The sequence below is a fragment of the Equus caballus genome, chromosome 9 (genome assembly GCF_041296265.1).
Source record: "Equus caballus isolate H_3958 breed thoroughbred chromosome 9, TB-T2T, whole genome shotgun sequence".
NCBI classification, from domain to species: domain Eukaryota; kingdom Metazoa; phylum Chordata; class Mammalia; order Perissodactyla; family Equidae; genus Equus; species Equus caballus.
Genome location: NC_091692.1, coordinates 30,219,685 through 30,244,270, shown reverse-complemented (window position 1 = coordinate 30,244,270; position 24,586 = coordinate 30,219,685). Strand labels below are relative to the sequence as shown.

At 39.2% G+C, this 24,586-nt stretch overlaps 1 protein-coding gene across 9 annotated transcripts in view; it reads right to left on the bottom strand.

The window, feature by feature from the left end:
* ATP6V1H (ATPase H+ transporting V1 subunit H) overlaps positions 1 to 22,622 on the bottom strand; it is a 129,726-nt gene extending 107,104 nt beyond the window's left edge. For 2 of the 9 annotated variants that reach the window (XR_011421596.1, XM_005613166.4), the window contains exons 1-5: positions 22,303 to 22,585; positions 20,797 to 20,944; positions 12,366 to 12,468; positions 4,544 to 4,633; positions 1,567 to 1,680 (exon numbers count right to left, since the gene is read on the bottom strand). Coding sequence is in view for 6 of the 9 variants with exons in the window: in XM_005613166.4 (XP_005613223.1) it covers positions 1,567 to 1,680; positions 4,544 to 4,633; positions 12,366 to 12,468; positions 20,797 to 20,909 (420 nt within the window). In the remaining 3 variants the exon portion in view is untranslated. Of the gene's footprint in view, positions 1 to 1,566; positions 1,681 to 4,543; positions 4,634 to 12,365; positions 12,469 to 20,796; positions 20,945 to 22,030 lie in introns of all 9 variants that reach the window. The other 7 variants (XR_011421595.1, XR_011421597.1, XM_005613165.4 and 4 more) reach the window with 7 other exon arrangements.
* Between the last annotated feature and the right edge of the window lie 1,964 nt (positions 22,623 to 24,586).

Genomic DNA, 24,586 nt, shown 5'->3' with positions numbered 1-24,586 from the left:
AGATACATAGTATAAAATACTATTTCTCCACAAACAAACCCAATTTACTATTCTTTCAGTACTTTCTGAAAGCAAGTCAGTGGTTCAAACCTCCAACTATTCAGCAATAATTAATCCAAGTAGAATACAGAAGGCTGAGGTTAGCCAACCCAAAAATAATTCCTGTGCTGGTGGCTGATGTTTGTTCTTATACTTAGATAGAGCTGGGCCAGGTGACAGAGGCACACTTTCAAGGTCAGTATGTCAGGCACTCAAGTGTCATGGCATACTTGGAATTCTACACCACGGAGGGCTAAGAGCAGCACTATGACTCACTCACTGAGTTGTGATATATGGACATTTTCATGTGCCCATCTAAGTGAGTTTACAGATATATTATCTAGTTTAAGCTGACCTAACCTCCACAAAATAGACAGATGACTTGAAAGGATTCCTGTAAGGAAACCAGGGATTGAAAACACCATCAGCAACGTAAGCATAAGCAAACTGGAAAAGACAAAGGACCATGAGACTTGATGTTTCCACTCCTAGCATAAGCTCTTCATCAGCACATGGTAAACCAATGATAATCTGGCTCTCAAAATTTGAAAGATTAGCCAAAAGTAACTGAAATCATAAGGAAATTAAAACATAGATTTGGCTACACAATTAATAATGATGAGTCTTACCCTAACTGCATATTTGGTCTTTAATATATGTCAATTTTATTTCAAAACCATCAAAATTAGGAAGACATTTAAACTATGTCTCCAGACAGTGAAAACAAGCCTTTCCAATTTGAAAGAAGAAAATACATTATTGGGTTTTAAAACACAGCTTATTTCATGAGTTTATTTTACACAGTTTAGTTTTTCATTTCTCTTTTTATAAATATATACACTATGTGAATACACTAGTACATAAATGAATATAGATATATATGGCGAAAGAGAGAGAGCACACATACTCAAAAATGTTTCACTAACAATGGTTTTTGATTTGAAAAATTTAAAGACATCTACTGAAATGAGCAGCCTCAGGAGCTCCCCCCATGCAGCCTACTCCACACTGCGAACAGAAAATGCATGAACAAAGATTTATTGTCTCAACCATCCTCTCATACCTTCTTCATACTCTATAAAAAACTGTTCAGTGTTAAGACTTCCAAAGATAGCCTTTCAGGCTAAGCTTAAAACAGGACAGGAGTCTATTTAAGGTATTAAAAAGCAATTAAGTAAATACTTATTAAAATAAAAATTAAACACAGTAGCTGCTTCAAAGCAATATTTAATTTCTATTGTAAAATATGGTTAATCCTATCATAGACAATCAAAAGCAGCTTGCATGTGTGAATTTACCAAAGGCTTTATGCTGATGAACTCATCAGATACTCTGTAAGACTTTGTATCAGAGCAACCCTACCTCCTCTGACTTCCCAAAATCCCCACGTTACTAAACACCAAAAACACTGCTTTGAAAAGTTAACATCACAACAGTTACTCCTCCGGGAACTGGGGGTTACCAAGTCTAAAATGGCCTGGGTGTGTTCCCTCCCTAAATCAGAAATTTGATCAATTCAAAATTTACCATATGAACAGTAAAGAGATCCTGGCGATTCAACATTGGCAGAAAGTAGGACCAGGCAGTGTTCTTGCTACGTTTAGCATAGTCAAAGAAAATGCTAACACGCTGGTGATTTTCCTAAAAAAAAAAAAGAAAGAAAGAAATATCACTAATTGGAATGCATTTTCCTAAAACATGTAACAATTGTGCACTGCTTCTCAACCTTTCATTTTATGTTGCATCAATCAATATGTTTTCTTTTTCCAGTGTGTATGAGATCTGTCTCTGTGTCATTATTACTATGAGACAGAGGGTGGGGATGGGGGCAGGGATAGGTATTTTAAAAATAAAATCACCTTTAATTATTATGATTAGTTTAAACTAAGCGAACCAAGATAGCAGATCCCAGCCCTGCAAGATGTAACACTCTAAGTTACACCACTTCTCAGCCTGAAAAATACCAGGAGGGGCGGAAAGATCACACATTAGCTCTGGAAGGAAGGATCAACAGGAAGCACATCAAGCTACTTACAAGCAAGCAAGGGAAAGAGGAAATTTGACAAACCTCAAATGTTCAAGGTTACTCCTAGCATATTATGATAGAAAAATCAGGGCAGGTAAAGACAGCAAAAAAACAGCATATCACACTAACAGGTAGATAGAGGATTTGAGGAACAATTAATTATTAGTTCAAATCATGCAAGCTCTACCTCTCACCTAAAGTTCTCTGCATATCACTGGCTGAAATCCACTTTCTGGTTCACTAAGTGAATATGGTTGCTAAATAGCAATATTTGGTAAAAGTACAACAATATAAACAATAATTTTAATTTTCATATCAACATTTAATTCTTTTTAAATACACTGGTTTTAATTTTGGTCTATGCTAACAGTCACCTGTTTGAGGAATAGACTGTCATCTCCTTACATAACGAATCATTATAGTTTAGAATAACAATTGAAACAGTTGTGATAATAACTTTAGCCAAGGACTCAAAATTCAGGTTGACCATCATTAACTCCACTGGCGGATTATTTCCAAAGTTAAAACTGTTATTCTCGTTGAACGCATAAATGAACAAAGTACTCTACATACAGAAAAAGCAGAAACTATTTCATATGTTTTAAATAAATTTAAAATCCACCTTCCTCAACTAGTCTGTTGCGGTTTCAATTCCTGCTTAAAAACAAACCTCCAGCCATTATTGTCCCAGGTACCCAAGTTACAAATCTTCAAGAGAATGTGGATAAAGTCCTTCTTCTCAGAGTATATATTTTATATAAAAGAGGGGGAAATAAGAAAATACACATGAACCTGCCTATTTTTGCAAAAAGAAAAACAAGAAGAATAAACCACAAATCTATGATACTGGTTATCTATAAGAGGTGGGTAGAAATAGGGTTCAAGGGATCGGATGGGGGTTAAAATTTCTCTGAGTATACCTTACTGTATAGTTTTGACTTCTGGAAGGATGTTAATCTTTTACATAATCAAAAATAATAAAATAAAATCAACAAGGATGAGGAAAAAAACCTAGTGTATAATACAAACAAAACAAATGAATCTAACTGTATTTCAAGAAAAATAATATAAGCACTCTGAGAAAAACATGAACATAATGGTCTGACCAGCTCCCCTCAGTTGAAGAGCAAGCACTGCAAATGAACACTGAGCTCCGAGTAAAGGGCTGTGTTCATGGTTGTAGGGTCAGCAATGCTGACACCACTTTCTTTGTATCATAAGGAAAAACAAACAAGTAAATAGAGGCTAAGAGGAGCTCACAATCTCACTATCACAAGACAGTTACAAATATGGAAAAGGGAGACTACAATGAACTCTGTGGTGTTGAGCTGAAATGACACTGGAGAGAGTGTGAACGCATGGTTTTTAATTTACAGATATGTGGGTGTGTATAAAAATTGAGGATATTTGTGTTGTGTGTATTGTGTGTATGTTTACATATAAATAAAACCAAGATTTGCATGCCAACTCATAGCCTCCTCATTCTAGGTGTAGTCCCATATAATAACTAGGATAATCAAGGCAGACCACAAGACTCCCCATTTTTCTTAACTTTACTTTTTTAAAGGAAAAAGTGCTAAGACCAAGATCATTCTCAGACAGGCTTCCATCAGCCCAGGCAGGATATTATCCTTACTCACACAGCAAAATCACTACATTCCTGTAAATGATATGATGGCCCCTAAGTAGACAGCACCATTCTTCCTAACCTTTGTATCCTCAGTAATAATTAGCACTGTATTTGGCACACAGAAGGCCATGAATAAATGTTTTTCCTTGTAAACTGACAGAACAATGCCCCCCAAGCAACCAGACTGACACTTTTCTTCAAGTCTCCTAAGACATGGAGACAGACATTGGATTTAGCAGCCAGACAGCCTGTTTCAACAAGAACTGCTCTATATACCAACAATCTAACTCTAGATTATACTCTAGTGTAAAATAAAAAATTGTGAATAAAGGAGGCCCCTCTGCGTTTAACAGTAAATAGAAACTTTATGCAACTGGAAAAGTCTTAGATGATAAGCGAAATGTTCCCCAGAGAGACAAGACTTTTGAGCGCAAGCACCTCGCCTAAATTCAGCAGTGAACCCCCAAGTGCATGGCACTGGCCTGGAACACAGGGGCTCTGAAACCTGCTGAATGACTGAAACAGAAGGAGCCATATCATCTATCAGTACCCAGAGCATCCAGAAAGCCCAAATGATTCACCAAAAGTTGCTGGTGTTCAACAAAGAATTCCGAGGTATTGTGGAAAAAATACAGATTGATTAGTTGACACACTGATAAAAAGAAAACAGTCTGTGTGTGGACATTCCCATTTTTATCACTATTAGCAAATTACAATCCACATAATGAAGAAAAATATATTATTACACTCTAAAGAGAAGCAATGCTTTAAGTGAAACCTGACAAAAATGCTGTTACTGTGTAGGACACAAAAAGTCACTAAATGTATTAAGTAAAGAATAAACCTACCTGCAACATATCATCAACCATAGTTAGTATATACTGAACTGTCTGTTCTTTGGAGATATGAGTCATCAGGTTTATAAATGTTTTGGCACACTAGAAAAAAATGAAATTAATGTTAATTATTGTTATCAACTGCAAATACAACATTTTAATGGAATATCAGTAAAATATTATTTCTCTTGCACAAATTAGGATACAAACGCTATTAACCAACAGATTTCAATTATGGAAAATGTACACCTTTTACAAATATAGTGATGAAATATGGGAGGACCATGCTATGACTTGCATCAGATATTTGATCACTTTTGGTGATCAATTTCAAAATGTTTACTACTTTCAAATAGACCTAGCTACTATCAACTCTTGACTACTCATGACGACATAAAAATTAAGTTATACAGACAATCAAAACTTATTATCGGTTTTGAATTGTTTTCCTGCATTTACTGGGAAGCAGAACACTAGACCAACAAGAGTACTGCGGACTGGAATCCCAAGGCTTTGCTGTCCCCATTCCACAACTTATCAACTACGTGACAGTCGCTCTGGGATTCAACAAAAACTGGAGCCAATAATGTTTCTTCCCCAATTTCCCAGGACTGCTGAGAATCAGATTGAGTTGTATATGGGCTCTTTTAGCCAATCATGACCCCATATCAGAAAATCTGATGGAAAGCAGAATTGCATCTTATTCTAATGAGAATACAAAGTGGAAAAAAATTTCTAAAAGAAAGTTAAGCAACTTTAAAAACATCATATACTGGAGAAGGGTGGAGCAAAATGGCAGGGTGAGCTAACCCAGGATTCTCTCCCCTCCAAAATACAACAAAAGATTGGAAGAACTGAATTTCAAAGAATAAACATAATGCCAGCTCGTTAGAGACCTACAATACCAAGAAGGAGGAGATCATAAACCTAGCTTTACACCTTTGGAGGCGCCGGAACGGTAGGAGAGAACATCGCTCCCTCCCCTAGAGTCTGCGATCGCTGCGGCGCGGGTCGGGAAGGAGCGGGGGAGGGGCCGTGCAACAGGGGATCATCCAGGACTCCTGCCGCTGATTCAGTGGAGACCCGCTGACGGGGGGAAAGCTTCCGTCCACCGGGACCCTATAAATCAAGGGCCTTGGGAGACCAGAGAACAGAACTGATCTGAACCCAGACAGCGGGTGTGAGTAACAGCCCCTCCCCAACAGCAAAGCCAGTGGGCGCAGCCATCTTGCCCCAAGGCGGAGAGCTAACACGCCGCTCTCGACCCCCACCTAGTGGTGACAGGCTGTAACTGCAACTGAATTCTACCACCATGAGAAAAAACCGCTCCTCTACCATCCAGCAATTTATAAAAGCCCCAGACCAGAAGGAAAACAATAAAAACACAGAATTAAGTCCTGAGGACTTGGAATTAGGTAAACTAAGTGATAATAAATTCAGAGCAGCTATAATCAAAAAACTCAATGAGGTAGAGAGAAAGATAGAGAAACAAGCCGAGTTCTGGAGTTACTTCACAAAAGAGATTGAAATCACAAAGAAGAATCAAACAGAATTACTTGAGATGAAAAACACAATGGACCAGATAAAACAGAATACGGATTCCCTGAATGCCCATGTAGACAATATAGAGGAGCAAATCAGCATAATCGAGGACAGACAGGCTGAATGGCGCCAGACAGCGGAAGAAAGAGAACTAAGAATTTAAAAAAATGAGGAAAATCTCCGAGAGATAATGGATTCAATGAGGAGTAAGAACATAAGGATCATAGGAATTCCCGAGAATATGGAAAAGGAAAATGGAGCAGAAAGTGTGCTTAACAAAATTATTGAAGAGAACTTCCCAAATCTAGGGATCAACGGAGAAATGTGTGTAGAGGAGGGTTTTAGATCTCCTAGATTTGTCAATGTAAAAAGACCCACCGCAAGGCACATAATAGTAAAGTTGGCAAATAGGAATGATAAGGAAAGAATACTCAGGGAAGTAAGGAAAAAAAAGAGAATAACCTATAAAGGAGCCCCTATCAGACTGTCAGTGGATTTCTCTACAGAAACCCTACAAGCTAGGAGAGAATGGAGTGATATATTCAAAGCCTTAAAGGATAAAAACCTTCAGCCAAGAATACTCTATCCAGCAAGAATTTCCTTCAGATATGAGGGAGAAATTAAATCTTTTCCAGACAAACAAAAGTTAAGGGAATTTGTAACTAAAAGCCCTCCATTACAAGAAATCCTCAAGAACACTCTCATACTTGAAAAAAGAAAAAAGGGAGAAAGGGGACACAAGCCAAAGACTAGGGAGACCAATGGATAGAACCAGAACAGGATAGCAAATATTCAACTATAGCATTAGGGTAAAAATAAGGAAACTACCAAAACAAGGACGATCTTAGCACTCTAACTACAAATTAATAAGACGATTTGGAATAAAAAATGAAAATAATTATTTAGGAGGGGAAGAGCAAAGGGTCTAAATCAGTACTGGTCGAGTAAGTAAGAGACCACCAGAGAATAGACTATATTATACACGAGATTCTAAATACAAACTTCAAGGTAGACACTAAAATAAAGTACAGAACAGAGTCACATATCATAGATAAGGAAAAATCTAAGAAACCCAGCATAAGAAATTGCAGTATTAAATGGGTAGTCTAAAGCACACAGGAAAAGAAACACAGGAAAACAAGATAATGAGCGACAGATTGACAGCATTAAGTCCACATGCATCAATAATCACTCTCAATGTGAATGGATTGAACTCTCCAATAAAAAGACACAGAGTGGCAAAATGGATTAAAGAACAAGATCCAACAATTTGTTGCCTCCAGGAAACACACCTCAGCCCCAAGGACAAACACAGACTCAGGGTGAAGGGGTGGAGGACAATACTTCAAGCAAATAGCAAGGAAAAAAAGGCAGGTGTTGCAATTCTCATATCAGACTAAGTGGATTTCAAAATAAGACAGGGAAAGAGAGACACAGAGGGACAATATATAATGATGAAAGGGACACTTCATCAAGAAGAAATAACGCTTATAAATATCTATGCACCCAACACAGGAGCACCAAGATTCATAAAGCAACTATTAACAGACCTAAAGGAAGATGTTAAAAACAACACAATAATAGTAGGGGACCTCAACACCCCATTCACATCAATGGACAGATCATCCAGACAGAAAATCAACAAGGAAATAGTGGAGCTGAATGAAAAACTAAAACAATTGGACTTAATAGACATATATAGATCACTCCACCCTGAAAGAGCTGAATACACATTCTTCTCAAGTGCACATGGAACATTCTCTAGGATAGACCATATGTTGGGAAACAAGGCAAGTCTCTACAAATTGAAAAAAATTGAAATAATAACAAGCATCTTCTCAGATCATAGTGCTATAAGGCTAGAAATTAATTACAAGAAAAAAGTTGAGAAAGGCACAAAGATGTGGAGACTAAACAACACACTACTGAACAAGCAATGGATCATTGAAGAAATTAAAGAAGAAATAAAAAAAAACCTGGAAACAAATGAAAATGATAGCATGCCATACCAACTCATATGGGATACAGCAAAAGCTGTATTAAGAGGAAAATTCATCGCAATACAGGCATATCTTAACAAACAAGAAAAATCCCAAATAAGCAACCTTAAACTCCACCTAACTGAACTAGAGAAAAAAGAACAAATGAAGCCCAAAGTCAGCAGAAGGAGAGAAATAATAAAAATCAGAGCAGAAATAAATACTATTGAAACGAAAAAGGCAGTAGAAAGGATCAATGAGACAAAGAGCTGGTTTTTTGAGAAGATAAATAAAATTGACAAACCACTAGCCAGACTTACAAAGAAAAAAAGGGAGAAAGCTCAAATAAACAAAATCAGAAATGAAAGAGGAGAAATAACAACAGACTCTGCAGAAATACAACAGATTATAAGAGAATACTACAAAAAACTATATGCCAACAGAATGGATAACCTAGAGGAAATGGATAAATTCTTGGACTCCTACAGTCTCCCAAAGCTCACTCAAGAAGAGGCAGACAATTTGAACAGACCAATCACAAGGAAAGAGATTGAAACAGCAATCAAAAACATCCCAAAGAATAAAACCCCAGGACCAGATGGCTTTCCTGGGGAATTCTACCAAACTTTCAGAGAAGATTTAATACCCATCCTTTTCAAGCTATTCCAAAAAATTAGGGAAGATGGAACACTTCCTAACACATTCTATGAGGCCAACATCACGCTGACAAGGACACCACGAAAAAAGAGAACTACAGGCCAATATCACTGATGAACATAGATGCAAAAATTCTCAACAAAATTTTGGCAACCAGAATTCAGCAATTCATCAACAGAATCATACATCAGGATCAGGTGGGATTCATACCAGGGACACAGGGATGGTTCAACATCCGCAAATCAATCAACGTGATACACTACATCAACAAACTGAGGAATAAAAACCACATCATCATCTCAATAGATGCAGAGAAGGCATTTGACAAGATCCAACAGCCATTTATGATAAAAACTCTGAACAAAATGGGCATAGAAGGAAACTACCTCAACATAATAAAGGCCATATACGACAAACCCATAGCCAACATCATACTCAATGGGCAAAAACTGAACCCCATCCCCCTGAAAACAGGAACGACACAAGGATGCCCTGTATCACCACTCTTATTTAACATAGTACTGGAGGTCCTGGCCAGAGCAATCAGGCAAGAAAAAGGAATAAAAGGAATCCAAATAGGGAGGGAAGAAGTGAAACTCTCGCTGTTTGCAGACGACATGATCTTATATATAGAAAATCTCAAAGAATCCATTGGAAAACTGTTAGAAGTAATCAACAACTACAGCAAAGTTGCAGGGTATAAAATCAATTTGCATAAATCAGTAGCATTTCTATACTCCAGTAATGAACCAACAGAAAAAGAACTCAAGAATACAATACCATTCACAATCGCAACAAAAAGAATAAAATACCTTGGGGTAAATTTAACTAAGGAAGTGAAGGACCTATATAATGAAAATTACAAGGCATTTCTGAGAGAATTGGATGACGACATAAGGAGATGGAAAGACATTCCATGTACATGGATTGGAAGAATAAACATAGTTAAAATGTCCATTCTACCTAAAGCAATCTACAGATTCAACGCCATCCCAATCAGAATCCCAATGACATTCTTTACAGAATTAGAACAAAGAATCCTAAAATTCATATGGGGCAAGAAAAGACCCCGAATTTCCAAAGCAATCCTGAGAAAAAAGAACAAAACGGGAGGCATCACAATCCCTGACTTCAAAACATACTACAAAGCTACAGTAATCAAAACAGCATGGGACTGGTACAAAAGCAGGTGCACAGATCAATGGAACAGAATTGAAAGCCCAGAAATAAAACCACACATCTATGGACAGCTTATCTTTGACAAAGGAGCTGAGGGCATACAATGGAGAAAAGAAAGTCTTTTCAACAAATGGTGCTGGGCAAACTGGAAAGCCACATGTAAAAGAATGAAAATCGACCATTCTTTTTCACCATTCACCAAAATAAACTCAAAATGGATCAAAGACCTAAAGGTGAGACCTGAAACCATAAGGCTTCTGGAAGAAAACGTAGGCAGTACACTCTTTGACATCAGTATTAAAAGGATCTTTTCGGACACCATGCCTTCTCAGAGAAGGGAAACAATAGAAAGAATAAACAAATGGGACCTCATCTGATTAAAGAGCTTCTTCAAGGCAAATGAAAATAGGATTGAAACAAAAAAACAACCCACTAACTGGGAAAAAATATTTGCAAGTCATACATCTGACAAAGGCTTAATATCCATAATATATAAAGAACTCTCACAACTCAACCACAAAACATCAAACAACCCAATCAAAAAATGGGCTGGAGACATGAACAGACATTTCTCCAAGGAAGATATACGGATGGCCAATAGGCACATGAAAAGATGCTCATCATCGCTGATCATCAGGGAAATGCAAATCAAAACTACACTAAGATATCACCTTACACCCGTTAGAATGACAAAAATATCTAAAACTAATAGCAACAAATGTTGGAGAGGTTGCGGAGAAAAAGGAACCCTCATACACTGCTGGTGGGAATGCAAACTGGTGCAGCCACTATGGAAAACAGTATGGAGATTCCTCAAAAAACTAAAAATAGAACTACCATAGGATCCAGCCATCCCACTACTGCGTATTTATCCAAAGAGCCTGAAGTCAGCAATCCCAAAAGTCCTGTGCACCCCAATGTTTATTGCAGCACTGTTTACAATAGCCAAGACGTGGAAGCAACCTAAGTGCCCATCAACAGACGAATGGATAAAGAAGTTGTGGTATATATATACAATGGAATACTACTCAGCTGCAAAACAGAACAAAATCATTCCATTTGCAATAACATGGATGGACCTTGAGAGAATTATGTTAAGTGAAATAAGCCAGCGAGAGAAAGATAATCTGTGTATGACTCCACTCATATGAGGAATTTAAAACTATGAACCAAGAACAGTTTAGTGGATACCAGGGGAAAGGTGGGGTGGGGGGTGGGCACAAAGGGTGAAGTGGTGCACCTACAACATGACTGACACACATTAATGTACAATTGAAATTTCACAAGATTGTAACCTATCAATAACTCAATAAAAAAATAATAATAAAAAAAAAAAAAAAAAAGAATTAGATCATCTGGGCCAGCCTGGTGGCATAGTGGTTAAGTATGTGCGCTCCATTTCAGCGGCCTGGGGTTCGCAGGCCCAGATCCCAGGTGTGTACCTGGTACTGTGGCGGCATCCCACATAAAAGAGAGGAAGGTGGGCATAGGTGTTAGCTCAGCAACAATCTTCCTCAAGCAAAGAAAGGAAGACTGGTAACACGTGTTAGCTTAGGGCCAACCTTCCTCTCCAAAATGAATAAATAAATAAAAATTTTAAAAAAGAATTAGATTGGCAAGAGAGTTTCAATGAAAATGTTTGTACAGGTCTGGAAGTTTTTACTCTATGTTTTGTTGTATGTTTTCATATGCCACACAAAAATACAGAAATAATATTTTGGATAATGTTCTTATTCATGAAAAGTGATTATTTTGTCTCCAGAAAATCTGAGTAGGCTAAATACATTGGTCTCACATCTCATAGACTTTATAAATGTAATTCAATTTTTTAACTGATTTATTTTTCATGAACATTTAGTTTTTGGGGCTTTGCTGAAGATAAAAATGAACTAGTTATATACTGTAATTTGCCTGTGAGGCAATGTCAAAGGACAATCCTATTTTATATAGCTAAGTGGATCATTAATAAACACATAAATAGCAATCATTTTTCAGTGTCAGTGGGCCTATTGTAAATGCAATTATTCTTATGGCATTCGTAATATGTCATATAGACTATATTTTCCAAATTTCTGTAACATTTTCTAAGTTTGTAATTTATCTTGTTTTTATTCTATGTTTTGGAGGAATTACAATAATCTCAGTGCTTCTTGGTAATATTAAAATAAAAACAATCTTAATATCTATGAAAAAAAAAAAACACCATATACTTTCAAATAGTAATTTCCCTTCTAGGAATCTAATCTAAAAGAATTTTCAGAAATGCAGAAAAGGAGGGAGAAATAAACACATTCGATAAAACGTTTTATCCAAAATTAACAAAGAAAACTGGAAATTAGTCAAATGATTTCAAATAAAAAAAGATTCTGAACTTATGATGCATACCTACAAGGGAATATCACATAGCCATTAAAAATTTTTTCTAGAGTTTTTAATGATACAGGAAGGTGTTCATGACATATGTTTATATCGATCACCTGAGTGCCTTCAGTTTGAAGCATCTCTTGCTTCTCTTCAGGACTTCTTTTCATTTCAAACCTTTGAATGAATTCACAATCCTCAGCAGAAATCATCTGCCCCCTAGAAGGTAAGAATAAGAGTTGAACAGCCACTGTGAGGAAGTGATATAGAGATTCCCAGTCTTTCTCCTCTCTCTGTGGTAGTTGACACACAACTCTAGGGTTGACACACAAGTCCTATTATCAGACGGACCTGAGGTGAAAGCTTAGCTTCACCACTCACTGATCATGCGCCCTCTCTGGACCTAAGTTAATTTATCTCCAAAATGGGAATAACCATATTGCCTTTAATGGGTTGAACTGAGGAAGAAATTAAATAATTCACATATAAGTAAAACAAAGAAAATAAGAACATAAGAAAATAAGTAATTCACATAAGATGGTTAGCGCAGTGCCTGGCCCAAGTAAGCACTGAATAAAAAGTCATCTCTTAGCACTATCTGAAGTCTCTCCTTTATTCCCCCTGCCAAGACAATTTACTTGGCTTTCTAAACCATCAAGACCAAACCCACTTTATATGAATTTCTATGATGATTTTCTCCAGCATATTCTTACCCTCCACTCATAAAAATGTGATCCACCCCCTCTCTGAGAAAATAAACTCTCCATCCTGATCTCCCATCCTCTCAGCAAACACCCCACACTATCCTGTGTGAATTTCACATATCAAATTCAGCATCATCACAACTGAACCTGTACCTTCCCTTTCTACCTGGCTTGACTTCCCAACTGCTCCACTCAAAAAGGACTCATCCATCACAGCAAACCTCCTGTCGGACCCTTCCTTGTGAAAAGACCTGTCACTAGAACAGTGTGAGACTGAGCACTTCAGGATACACATCAACTCTTTCAGACCATCATTATGGTGGGAAAAGTATACAATGAGAATTAACATGAGGAGGAGTTTCAACTCCAGTTGTGAAACTTTGACAGGTCACTATCCCTCTGATAGCTATTTTCCACACCAATAAAATGGCAATTATAATACTACCTGGCCTATTCCACTGAGTGGTTATGAGAAAAAATATAAGAAAAAGCACTTGGTGTATATAAGCACAGAGTAAATGAAAGTTGAAAATAAAAACATGCTTTGAAAAATGCACTGAAAAAAATATGCTTTGTCATTCAAACAGCATCAATATATTTTCTTAACTCAGTATTTTAAGAAGCTGCCCTTCCCCATCCACCCCCTTCCCCTTTGGGTGAGAAGCTGGTAAAACCAGGAAAACATTGAATCTGAAGCAGCTTTCCCACTATGCATCATTACAGAAGTATGGTCCCTTCTCAGAGCTGTCTTGGATCAGGTTCCCAGTGGCAGGCCTTGAGATGAGGATTGGTATACAGGTGATTTATGAAGGAAGTGCTCACAGGAGAGACCACAGATGGAGTGAGGAACACACGACATGGAAGGGAAAGAGCCCAGCCAGGGTTCAGGCAAATTCCCAAAGAGGACAGCTTTCCCTGAGCGCACAGGAGAGGCTGAGAAGGCAAGGTACTCAGAGCCATCCCCTCCCCAAGACACGGGAGCTGAACTTTCACATTCCCTGCCACACCTACCCACAACCCCACCTTCCTCCAAAGAAGATTTCAACTTTTACGTATTCAAAATCTCAGCGTTTTACTTTATCCCTTCTGCGTTTTATATATACTATTACTACATACCAAGTTTTTCTAGATACTTCTAATCTACTTTTGGATTTTGTAATCCACTGTTCTATCTTGTATCAGTTCCACAGTTTTAAGCACTGTAACTTTGTTTTCATATACGCTTTTTTTTTTAACATTGCTTTTTTTTTTTTTTTAAACTATTCTCACACACTTTTTCCAAGGATCCCTTCCTTAACAACCCAAAGGAGAATTTTCAGTACTTGTCTTTCTAGATCTCCGAGGGAAGAGACAATGTAGGCATTTCTTAACACTCTCTCTCTTCCTTAGCTTCCAAATTCTTCTCGTCCCCTTCAGGCCACTTCTCTTCGGTGCTCTCACCTACTCCTCATCTCCTTCCCTGTGCCTCAGGTTCTGTGGGCGGTGCTCTTCATCTCCTTCTCTGTGGTTCTCCCTGAGAGCTCTCTTCTACCCTCTCCACTGGTAAGTTAGCTCCCACAGTCCCCACTCTCATGTGTGTAGGGGTCCTCTCCTCCCACAGATCATGGAGGCACTCCAGACCCCACAGGAGCAGAACTGAGATCATTAATGTATATCCCCAAACACTCCATCCCCAGCCTGGGTAATGGGACAATGGAAGCAAAAATGGACACTCTGCCCCGTTTCAACTGCAGCTAAGCACTTCACATACCAGTCAGGAGAAAATGCACTCTGCACGCAGGGCTAAACCAGGATAACAAGGTCATTCTGTCTGGTTCTGATCCCAAAACAAATGAAATCTTTTTTTCATAAATCTGGACTCCCTAGCTAAAACAATTTAACCCCCAAATTTTGCTATGCAGAAGTGTAGTAAGCATGTCATAACCTTTGTAAATAGGATAATCATGTGGAAAAGTCACAGTTTTTCCACCATGAAGAAAGCATACAACAAAGGTTACACTTGGTAATCTTAGAATTCTGCAGCTTTCTTTTCCATTCAAATAATTGTGTTTTTTTACCTGGCAAGCCATTCCTCCTGAAGTCTGACACCCTTGCGTTTGTTCCAAGTAACTTTTTCTTTCATTGTTTAAATTCTTTTGTCTCTGAGTCTTCCTTCGACAGTCCCATAATCTAGGAGGTTAGGGATTTTGGTCTCTTCTCTAACGGCCCACAATCAATCACACACCAGTCTTAACAATTCGTCCACCTAATATCACCCTCCTCTCAACTTCCCTGCCTCTGGAGTAGCTCAGTCCTACAGTAACAATCCACCAACAGGTTTTCCAGTTTCCCATCCAACCCCCCTCCACACCCCTCTTACCTACGAGATAGCTTTCTCAAGCACACATCTCATCATATTACTCGTTTCATATCGGTCAGGCTGTGACTTAAATGGCAGTTCTACCTAGCACTTAGGCAGAGGCATTCAATAAAAATCTTTTTAATCAATTGACTAATTAAAACCTATATGAGCATATAGATATTACTTAACCTATCTGAACAGCTATCTCCTCATCTTTAAAATAAGGACAGAAAAGCTTAAGTCACAGTATTGCAATGAAAACAATGGGAAATAGTATGATACTTACCAAGTATTACGTTACTTCCTTTTCCAAACACTCCTCTCCACCACTTCCCAAAAAGTACTCTACTCATTCATGATTTAATCAGCCCATATTAATTGGGGACCTACTGTGTGCCAGGGACCTTTAAGAATAGGTGACACATCAATGAATGAATGAGACACCCCTCTTTGAGCTTGCATTCCAGTGGGGAGAAGAGAAAATACACAAATATAAAAATAAATGATTTTTTTAAAAATAACATCATAATGACAGGACTGTAAATGCTACCAAAAAAACTGAAGCTGGGTAAGGAGCTAGAAAGTGACAACAGAGGAAAGGACATATTTTAGTTGGATTACAGAGAAGGCCTTTCTGAGGTTGCCTGCACAGACACCTGAATGAAGCGAGTTAATGTGCCAAATGATTTAAGGGGAGAATTTGCAGAGAGACAGCAGTGTAAGTCCAAGGAGCTTGGGGTAGCAATAAGCTTGCTGTATCAGAAAGACCCAGAAGGGCAGAGTAGCTAGATGGTTGTGAGCAGGGTGGTGTGATCTGATTTACAGTTTTGAAATGACTGTCGCAGCTATGGAAAGAACTGCTCCCATGGGGGAACAGTGAAAGCAGAGACACCAGGAAAGAGGCTGTAAGAAGAGACTATGAGAGATGAGGATAGCTTGCCGTAGGTTAGCAGCAGTGGAACCAGAGGGAAGTGGACAGATTGGGAAGTATTTTGGATGTAGAGTTTAACAGAACTTGTTAACAGACTAGATAAGGATTGTAAGAGAAAGAGAAGAGTCAAGATGACTCCTCGGTTTTTGGTCTACAAAAGTGGTGAATGAAGGTGCCACAAATTGGCCTGCAGCAGCAGGGGTGGCTCACACCCAACTACCTGAAGCTCCCCAAGTACTGCATGTTCTTCCATGTCTCAGCTCCCCGCCTGGAGCTTCCTTCACCACAGCCCCCAGCTCCTCTGCATGGACAACGCCTACCTGTATCCTTACGTGTCCTGTGAAGATGTTCCCAATGTTTGCTCCCTCCTTTTCTCATCTGAGAAAAACTTTGCATATATCTGCACTTTAATGCTTACCACAATTTATTACTTAATTTTTTACTTAAAAGTTTGTTTCCTCATTAAACTTTAAACTCAAGAGAAAGGATGTTATTTTACGATTCTTATATCCTCAGTATATAGTTTTACTGGATTCCAGTTTGACTGGAATATAGCCACGCCTGTTCATTTATGTACTGTCTATATGAGTTATTAAAAAACAGTTTAATCAAATATAAACAGATTCTTAAAATATTGTATTTTCATAATAACACATTAATTTGTGAAGGATAAAGTATAATGGCCTTTTGACCTTGGGGGACTGTTTCACAGGTTTTATCAGTATGTGATGTGATACAAGATTCACTGACAATTCAGGTGTCACGCCAGCCTCCAACAATCTGCTAGCTCTTTTAGGGGACGCACATTTCCTACCCACTAGTGTCTCCACAACAGGCTCAACGCCAGGCACACAGTTAGCATTTGGTGAACATGTGTGCACAGACCTACACAGTAGAGGGGTTTTATAAAAGAAATTGGTACAATGAACAACAGAAAAAAGGACAGAATAGGAAAAAGGAAGAATACAATTTATGCAGTATGGAGGCCCTAGAACAGGAGGAACAGAAGAGAAAGGAATTAAAAATCTCCCTGTAACTGCAAATGTTCCAAATGCCAATGCTGGAGAGCTTCTTCCAGTCAGTCAGTGCCTTATGATCAATAACAGTGTTACCACATTTAGACTATAAACAGGTTTAGGCTTCATAAACACGACAGTACTTGTCCTCTAGTCTAAACACACTCTGAACTAAAATTAGGAAACAGAGTCGAAACCCTAATTTCACGGGGGATTTAAACAGTTACACAGATATAAATGAACAGAGAAAACATCAGAAAGTCCCTGCTCCTCTGCCCTTGAGTCAGTGGGCCCACAACAATCCAGCCCCTTAAAGTGGGAATTCAGAAGTCATCCTAGATTCTTCTTTGCCCCCACACAGCAAATCAGTCACTAAGACTTTTCTCAAATCTATCCAACTGTCTCCATTCCGACATCCTCAAATACTGCCACAGCCTCTGCCTAGCTCTAGGTTTGTTACCCACAAATCCCCCCTGTACACTGTCGGCAGAGCAAGCCAACCAAAAGATGGAACCGATCATTTAACTCCCATCTACAAACGTCAGTAGTTTCCAACACCCACAACAGTAATTTTAAAAATGTGCTCCTTGAGCTCGGAAACAAACTCTCACATATACCATCAACTGATCTTCAAAAAGGATGACAAAAACACACAATGGGGAAAAGATAGTCTCTTCAATAAATGCTTTTGGAAAACTGCACAACAACATGCAAAACAATGAAACTGGACCCTTGTCTTATACCATGCACGATAATCCACTCAAAATGGATTACAGACTTAAACATAAGACCTGAAAGTGTAAAACTCTTATAAGAAAACACAGTGAAACCTTCTTAACATTGGCCTTAGCAATGATTTCTTGCATATGATACCAAAGCACAGGCAACAAAAGCAAAATCAGACAAATGAGATTATATCAAACTAAAAAGCTTCTGCACAGCAAGGGGAACAATCAACAAGGTGAAAAGGCAACCTACAGTATGGAAGAAAATATCTGGAAACCATATATCTGATAAAGGATTAATATCCAAAGTATATAAGGAACTCCTACAACTCAACAGCAAAAAACAAATAACCCAATTAAAAATGGGCAAAGGATCCGAATAGACATTTCTCCACAGACATACAAATGGCCGACAGGTATGTAAAAAGGTGCCCAATATCACTAATAGTGAGGAAAATGCAAATCAAAACTACAATGAAATATCACCTCACACCTGTTAGGACGGCTATTATCAAAAAACAAAAGATAAAAAGTGTTGGTGAGGATGTGCAGAAAAGGGAATCTTTTTGCACACTGTTGGTGGGAATGTAAAGTGGTGAAGCCATTACGGAAAACAGTGTGGAGGCTCCTCAAAAAATTAAAAATAGAACTACCATATGATCCAGAAATCCCAATTCTGGGTATATATCCAAAGGAAAAGAAATCAGAATCTCAAAGAGACAGCTGCATTCCAACACTTACTGCAGCATTATTCACAGTAGCCAAGAAATGGAAACAACCTAAGCATCTGTGAACAGATAAATGGATAATGTGATATTTACATAAAATGGAATATTATTCATCGTGAAAAAAGAAGGAAATCTTGCCATTTGCAACAACATGGATGAACCTGGAGGACATTTTGCTAAGTGAAATGAGCCAGACACAAAAGAACAAACATTACATGATCCTACTTATATGAAGAATCTAAAAGAGTCAAACTCATGAAAGCAGAGAGCACAATAGTGGTTGCCAGGGGTTGGGGGGAGGGAGAAATGAGGAGGTGTTAGTCAGAGGATTTAAAGTTTCAGTTAGACAAGATGAATTAAGTCCTATAAAGCTACTGCACGTCATAAGGCATATAGTTAACAGTACTGTATTGTCTGCTTAAAAATTTGCTAAGAGGGTAGACCTTACATTAAGGGTTCTTATCACAAAATAAAGTAAAATAAAATAAAGAAAGGAGAGGACACTTTTGGAGGTGACGAATATGTTTACAGCATAGATTGTAGTGATGGCTTCATGAGTGTACACTTACTTCCAAACTCATCAAGTTGTATACCTTAAATAGGTACAGCTTTGTGTATGTCAATCATACCTCAAGACAGCGGTTTTTAAAAAAAAAAGAAAAACTGGGCTCCCAGAATCCTAAAGAGGATGGTGAATGGTCTCAAAAGAGGGTTGCAAGACAAACACTCCTACCTCCACTTGACTATATCATTTTCATCTGTTTTACCTGCTGAGCTTCCTTACCAGACTTCACATGAACCACGGGTTTCACAGCTTAAGAAACATCTGTAAAAGCACTGACTGATAGGATCAAGTTCAAACTCCTTCCACTGGCGCCCAGGGCCTTCACAACTGGCTCATGGCTGCCTCTCCAGCCTCAGCTCTCCCACTGGCTGCCTCCAAAACATGCATTATTCCCCACCCAGCATGCTGTCTTTAATTCCCTGCCTTTGCTCACAGTCTGTTCTACTTGGAAAGTTTTCCCTTCTTGTCACATGTTTAAATACCACTCATCCTTTAAAACGCAGTTCAGGAAACATCCCCTTCAGAAAAACTTCCTGGAGGTAGGAGCAGCTGGCCTTTTTCTGTGCACTCATCCTTCTCTGTACCTTTCTACTATCACAGTTATACTGAATTAAAATGATCTGTTTATACATCTGACTTTCCTACTCGATTATGAGTTTATATTTTTGTAGCCCCAAGGCCTGGAAAAATGCTTCAGACTTGGAAGGTGGTCAATGAATGTTTGATAACTGACTAAATTAACAGAAACAAAAGGAGCATTTTTCTGCACTGCATATTCCTCTTAAAACAAACTGCCATATATAAAACTAAGGATCCTCAATTTGTTTTTCAAAATGTATATGCAAATCTGAACTGAATTTCCTTAATAATTCACTGCTATAAATATACCAAAATAAACAAATAGGAAGTACAGTCAATATGATAAAATATGGTCAAGAATAAGTGAACACTTACTTTACAGATAAATACAGAACACCAGCATGCTAAATCCTGATACAAGAAGAAGGAAGGAGAAAGAACTAAAATTTATTCACAGTGTATTCAACATACGACTGCTTGTATTCAACTGTGCTAACACTTTAAATACATTATTTCAGCAACAATCCTGTGGGATATGTATCCTCACTTCACACTTACTTTAATGAACCTGAGAGAAGTTAAGGGACTTGCCTACTTAGTAGAAAGAAGAACCAGAATCCAAACCCAGGTCTTGAAACTCAAATATCTACACTTTCTACTAGCAGTAAGAGCCATTCTGCAACGCCATCTGTCCCCACGCTGATCATCTAGGCACACTGAGCCAGTCGGGCAGGCTTTGTACACTATCCTTTTCTGCCCTCCAAAGCCCACAGCCCACAGCCCAAGCTGTTTCCGCCACACTACACTGTCATCCTATGACAGCTAATTACTCTAAGGAGGAAGTGTTTTCTTCCACATTTAAGTCTTTTTCCACATTTCTCTCATAGAAGCATGACCATGAAAAAGTCTGATGCAAAAGCACATGATTATCCATGATTCACTGCAAATCAATACTTACTGAAGATAGGACTGCCAGTTCACTTTGTTCGCACGAACTTCTGCAGCCTTGGCAGCAATGATGTTGGTTGGAACAGCAGCATCCACTGCACCCCGGATATCCATTTTGGTCATCTAAACTTTAGGGTCTTGAATGTTACTCAACAGATCTTCAATTTTGATGCAAGGTAAAACCAGAATACCAGGTGTTATTATTTCTTAACAACTACTACTATTATTATTATTAATATCATCATTATCGCCTTAATCTCTCCACGCATTCAACTCAAATATTAAATCTCCTAAACAGTAAATATCAATATCACTATGTTTCAAATCTTGCTCAATTATGCACTGCTCCATAAAAATGTTCTCTATAGGTTTCTACTTTTCCAGGAAAGGTTTTTAAATTATTGGCACTAATATTGCAGTAAGATTTTTAAAGTAACCATTTAAGATTGCCATCAGAAATCATGTTTCAATAGAACAGGTATACAAAATAGTAAAGTATTTTAAATGTATACAACTGGAATCAACTTTCCTCTTCCGAAAGAGAAAAAATAAGAACCTGTATAAGACAAGTCGGACCAATTATTTTATTTACATTTACTCAGCATCATTTTGAAGTGACATATGAAAAATGTAAAACTCCTTTCTAAAATTACTCAAATTAAAATGCCCAACCAAAGTGACACCGTAATTTCTAAGAAGACAGAGCTTTCTTTTTTCAACCAAAGTTCACAGTATTTTCAAAATCAATTTTGGGAGAAATTTTTGAAACAAATACCAATTACAATTTAGGTACAGCCAACAATGGGAGTCTGGTCTGTAGACAAGAACCTACAATAATGAGCTTTTAAGTAATTCTCACTCCTAAACTAACAGATAATAGTTTAAGCCTCATTTTATCACGACACAAAATACAGGTTCCTTTTCACAAAATATAAATTCAAAGTTATGCCTCAAAGAAGTTAAAAACCATACGCAAAATTCTACCCCAGGATCCCAATGACCTTCGTCAGTCTGGAACTTAATCTCTACATCTGAGGATTTGCTGCCTAAACAAACAAGAGCGAAGCGGACTGGCAGGGCCCAGGCAGAAACAGGCTCCGTCCGGGCCAAGCTGGAACCCTGGAACCAAGCAGGCTCAGCCCCAGCGGTGTAGATGAAGATGTCCCGGGGCAGTGACCTGGGTCCCTGAACAACTCGAACCTCCAGCAGGCCAGGGCCGTGGCCTAAGCCTGAAGAAAGCATACCCTCGATCTGTCCTCCTCTCCCCTGCCCGTCCCTCTCCCGTCCTGGCCCCTGCGGGGCAGGCTCTGCAATCTCGTAAACCCAGTCGAGGCCCGAAGGGAAGAATCTGGGAACCCGGAACCGGAGGAGGGCAGGAGGGGCAGAGCGCCGAGAAACCGGCACGCACCAGGGAAGCTGGAGAAACCGCAGGCGTGGCCTCACGCGGGCTGGTGCCGAAGACAACACAAGCGGAGCGCGGCCTGACTTCGCGAACCTTCGGGGCCCTACAACGCACCAGAGGCGGCGGGGAGCTGCGGCGGTCCGGAGCGTCAGGGCCACCGCCGGGCTGGGGCGCCTGGTCAGAGCCGAGTCGGCGTCTCCTGCCCGGTCCGGAGGCCCAAGCGGCGGCTGGAGACCCGGGCGCTGGGAAGTGAAGACCTTCCCCACCGAGGAGACGTTGAGGGCGGCAGAGGCAGAAGGAAGCCGGGCCGCCGCAGAATGACAGGAGCGCCCGTCACGTGACCAGAGGCACGTGACCGCCCGGAAGGCGGAAGCCGGAAGCCGGAAGAGTCCCAAACAGCCCGCCGAGGGGCGTTGCGCTCAGAAGGGGCGTGTGCCGAGTGGGTAGCTGGAGTCTTTGCGACCGACGATATAGGCTCTCTTTAGGGACTCAGAGCTCGCGCCCTGGCTGGCCCCTCAGGAAAGAGAGCAGAGCGGGGCTGGCATGTGGACCCCACATCTCGAAACCCTGCCCCCCGCCTGGGGGCGGCCCAGGGCCCCAGCCATAGGCAGAGAGCCCGGTCCAAACTCTTTTGTCTTAACCCTCATTGTTTTGAAAAGTTTAGTACTTATAAAGAGATTGACTTTCACTTGGATTTAACAGCTCAATAAAGCAGGAGTTCTTATTCCGATTTTAAGTACGAAACTGGTGCTGAGACGTGGGTCACAAAAGTTACCTTGCCCTGGGTTTACAGATTTAGCAAATAACGTGTTCCATGAAATATTTGCAGTTATACTAAAAGAAACTATTCATGTTTATCTAAAATTCAGATTTAACAAAGCACCTTGTACGTTTATCTGGCAACCCTTTCTTGAGCCCACGTTTTCCCAGTCCAAGCTCGGTTACCGTCTTTGTCTTAAGATAATGAGTAATGCTACACGGCAACTAGTGGTCAGTAGGCATAATAACGTTTGTTTTAATCAGGACTGAAAGGGATTTATAAGTATAACCAATACATTTCTACTACAAATGTCAAATTTAGGCCAAGTTTTAAAAATCAAAACCATTATTATACGTTGATTATGAATAAACACATACAGTAACAGTATATAATATTGTATTGTTTTTCTACTGCTTCTGTAAATTACCACATATTTTCTGGCTTAAACCAAGACAAATTCATTATCTTACTTTCTCTAGGTCAGAAGTCTGACATGGGTCTCCCTGGGCTATTTCGCAGGGCTAAGTTCCTTTTGAAGGCTCTAGAGTAGAATCCATTTCCTTGCCTTCTCCAGTTTCCAGAGGCTCCCCAAATCCTTGGCTCGTGACCCCCTTCCGCCATCTTCAAAGTCAGCAACATCACATCTCTTTGAACCTTCTTCCATAGTCACATCTCTCTCACTGACCACAACTCGGAAGGACGCTCTGATTTTATGGGCTCATGTGATTAGATTAGCCCTACCTGGATAATCCTAGCAACTCTCCCCATTTCAAGGTCCTTCACCTTAATCATATGTGCAACCTTAGTTCCCTTTTGCCATGTAAGTTGACATACTCACAGATGGCAGAGGTTAGATAATGGACATCTTTGGGGGACCGTTATTCTGCCTATCACAAATATAGAGGGAAAGATACACACTAGGTTAATGTAAGTGGCTGAGTAAAGATACAAAGGGGCCCTCCATGATATCTATGTTATAGTTCTAAAGTAAAATTTTTGAAAGAGCTCTACTATTGCAAAATGTTCATCTTTTAATCCTGAGTAATGGATGCATAGATATTCTTTATATTGTTCTATTTATTTGAAATTTTTCTTTAATAAAATTGACGCCATGGGTTGCGTCCAAGTATATGTGAAATTGTACCTAAATCAATGAAGGACTTAGTTACCAAAAAATAGTTGGAATTAGAATCGAAAAAAGGTTGCAGATGCTATCCTCAATAATAGCTTAGTAAGATAACTCATTGGTGACAAACCTATGGGTCACAAAACTGTTCCCTTTAACTAAAATATTTTTAAACTTGATACATGTTTTGGAGGTTATAGGAGTGGGGAAGTTACTCTATCGGGGGTCTTTGAAACTGTATGAGACTTTTGGGGGTATTGCAGTGACTAGGGATGGAATGCTACTTGGCGTTTGGTGCCCAGGAACCAAAGATGATAAATTTTGGGTAGGGACACCATCACAATACCACACACAAGGCATTTTCCAGCTGAAAATGTCAGTAGTGCTCCTGTGGATAAAGTGGGTGGATGACTGTCTCTATCTGACTGTCATTCCAAATAGGAAGGCAGATTCTAGGCTGTAGTGGAGAGGTGGCCTTCCTATTAGAGGATGGTATCCTTGTGGAGCATCTG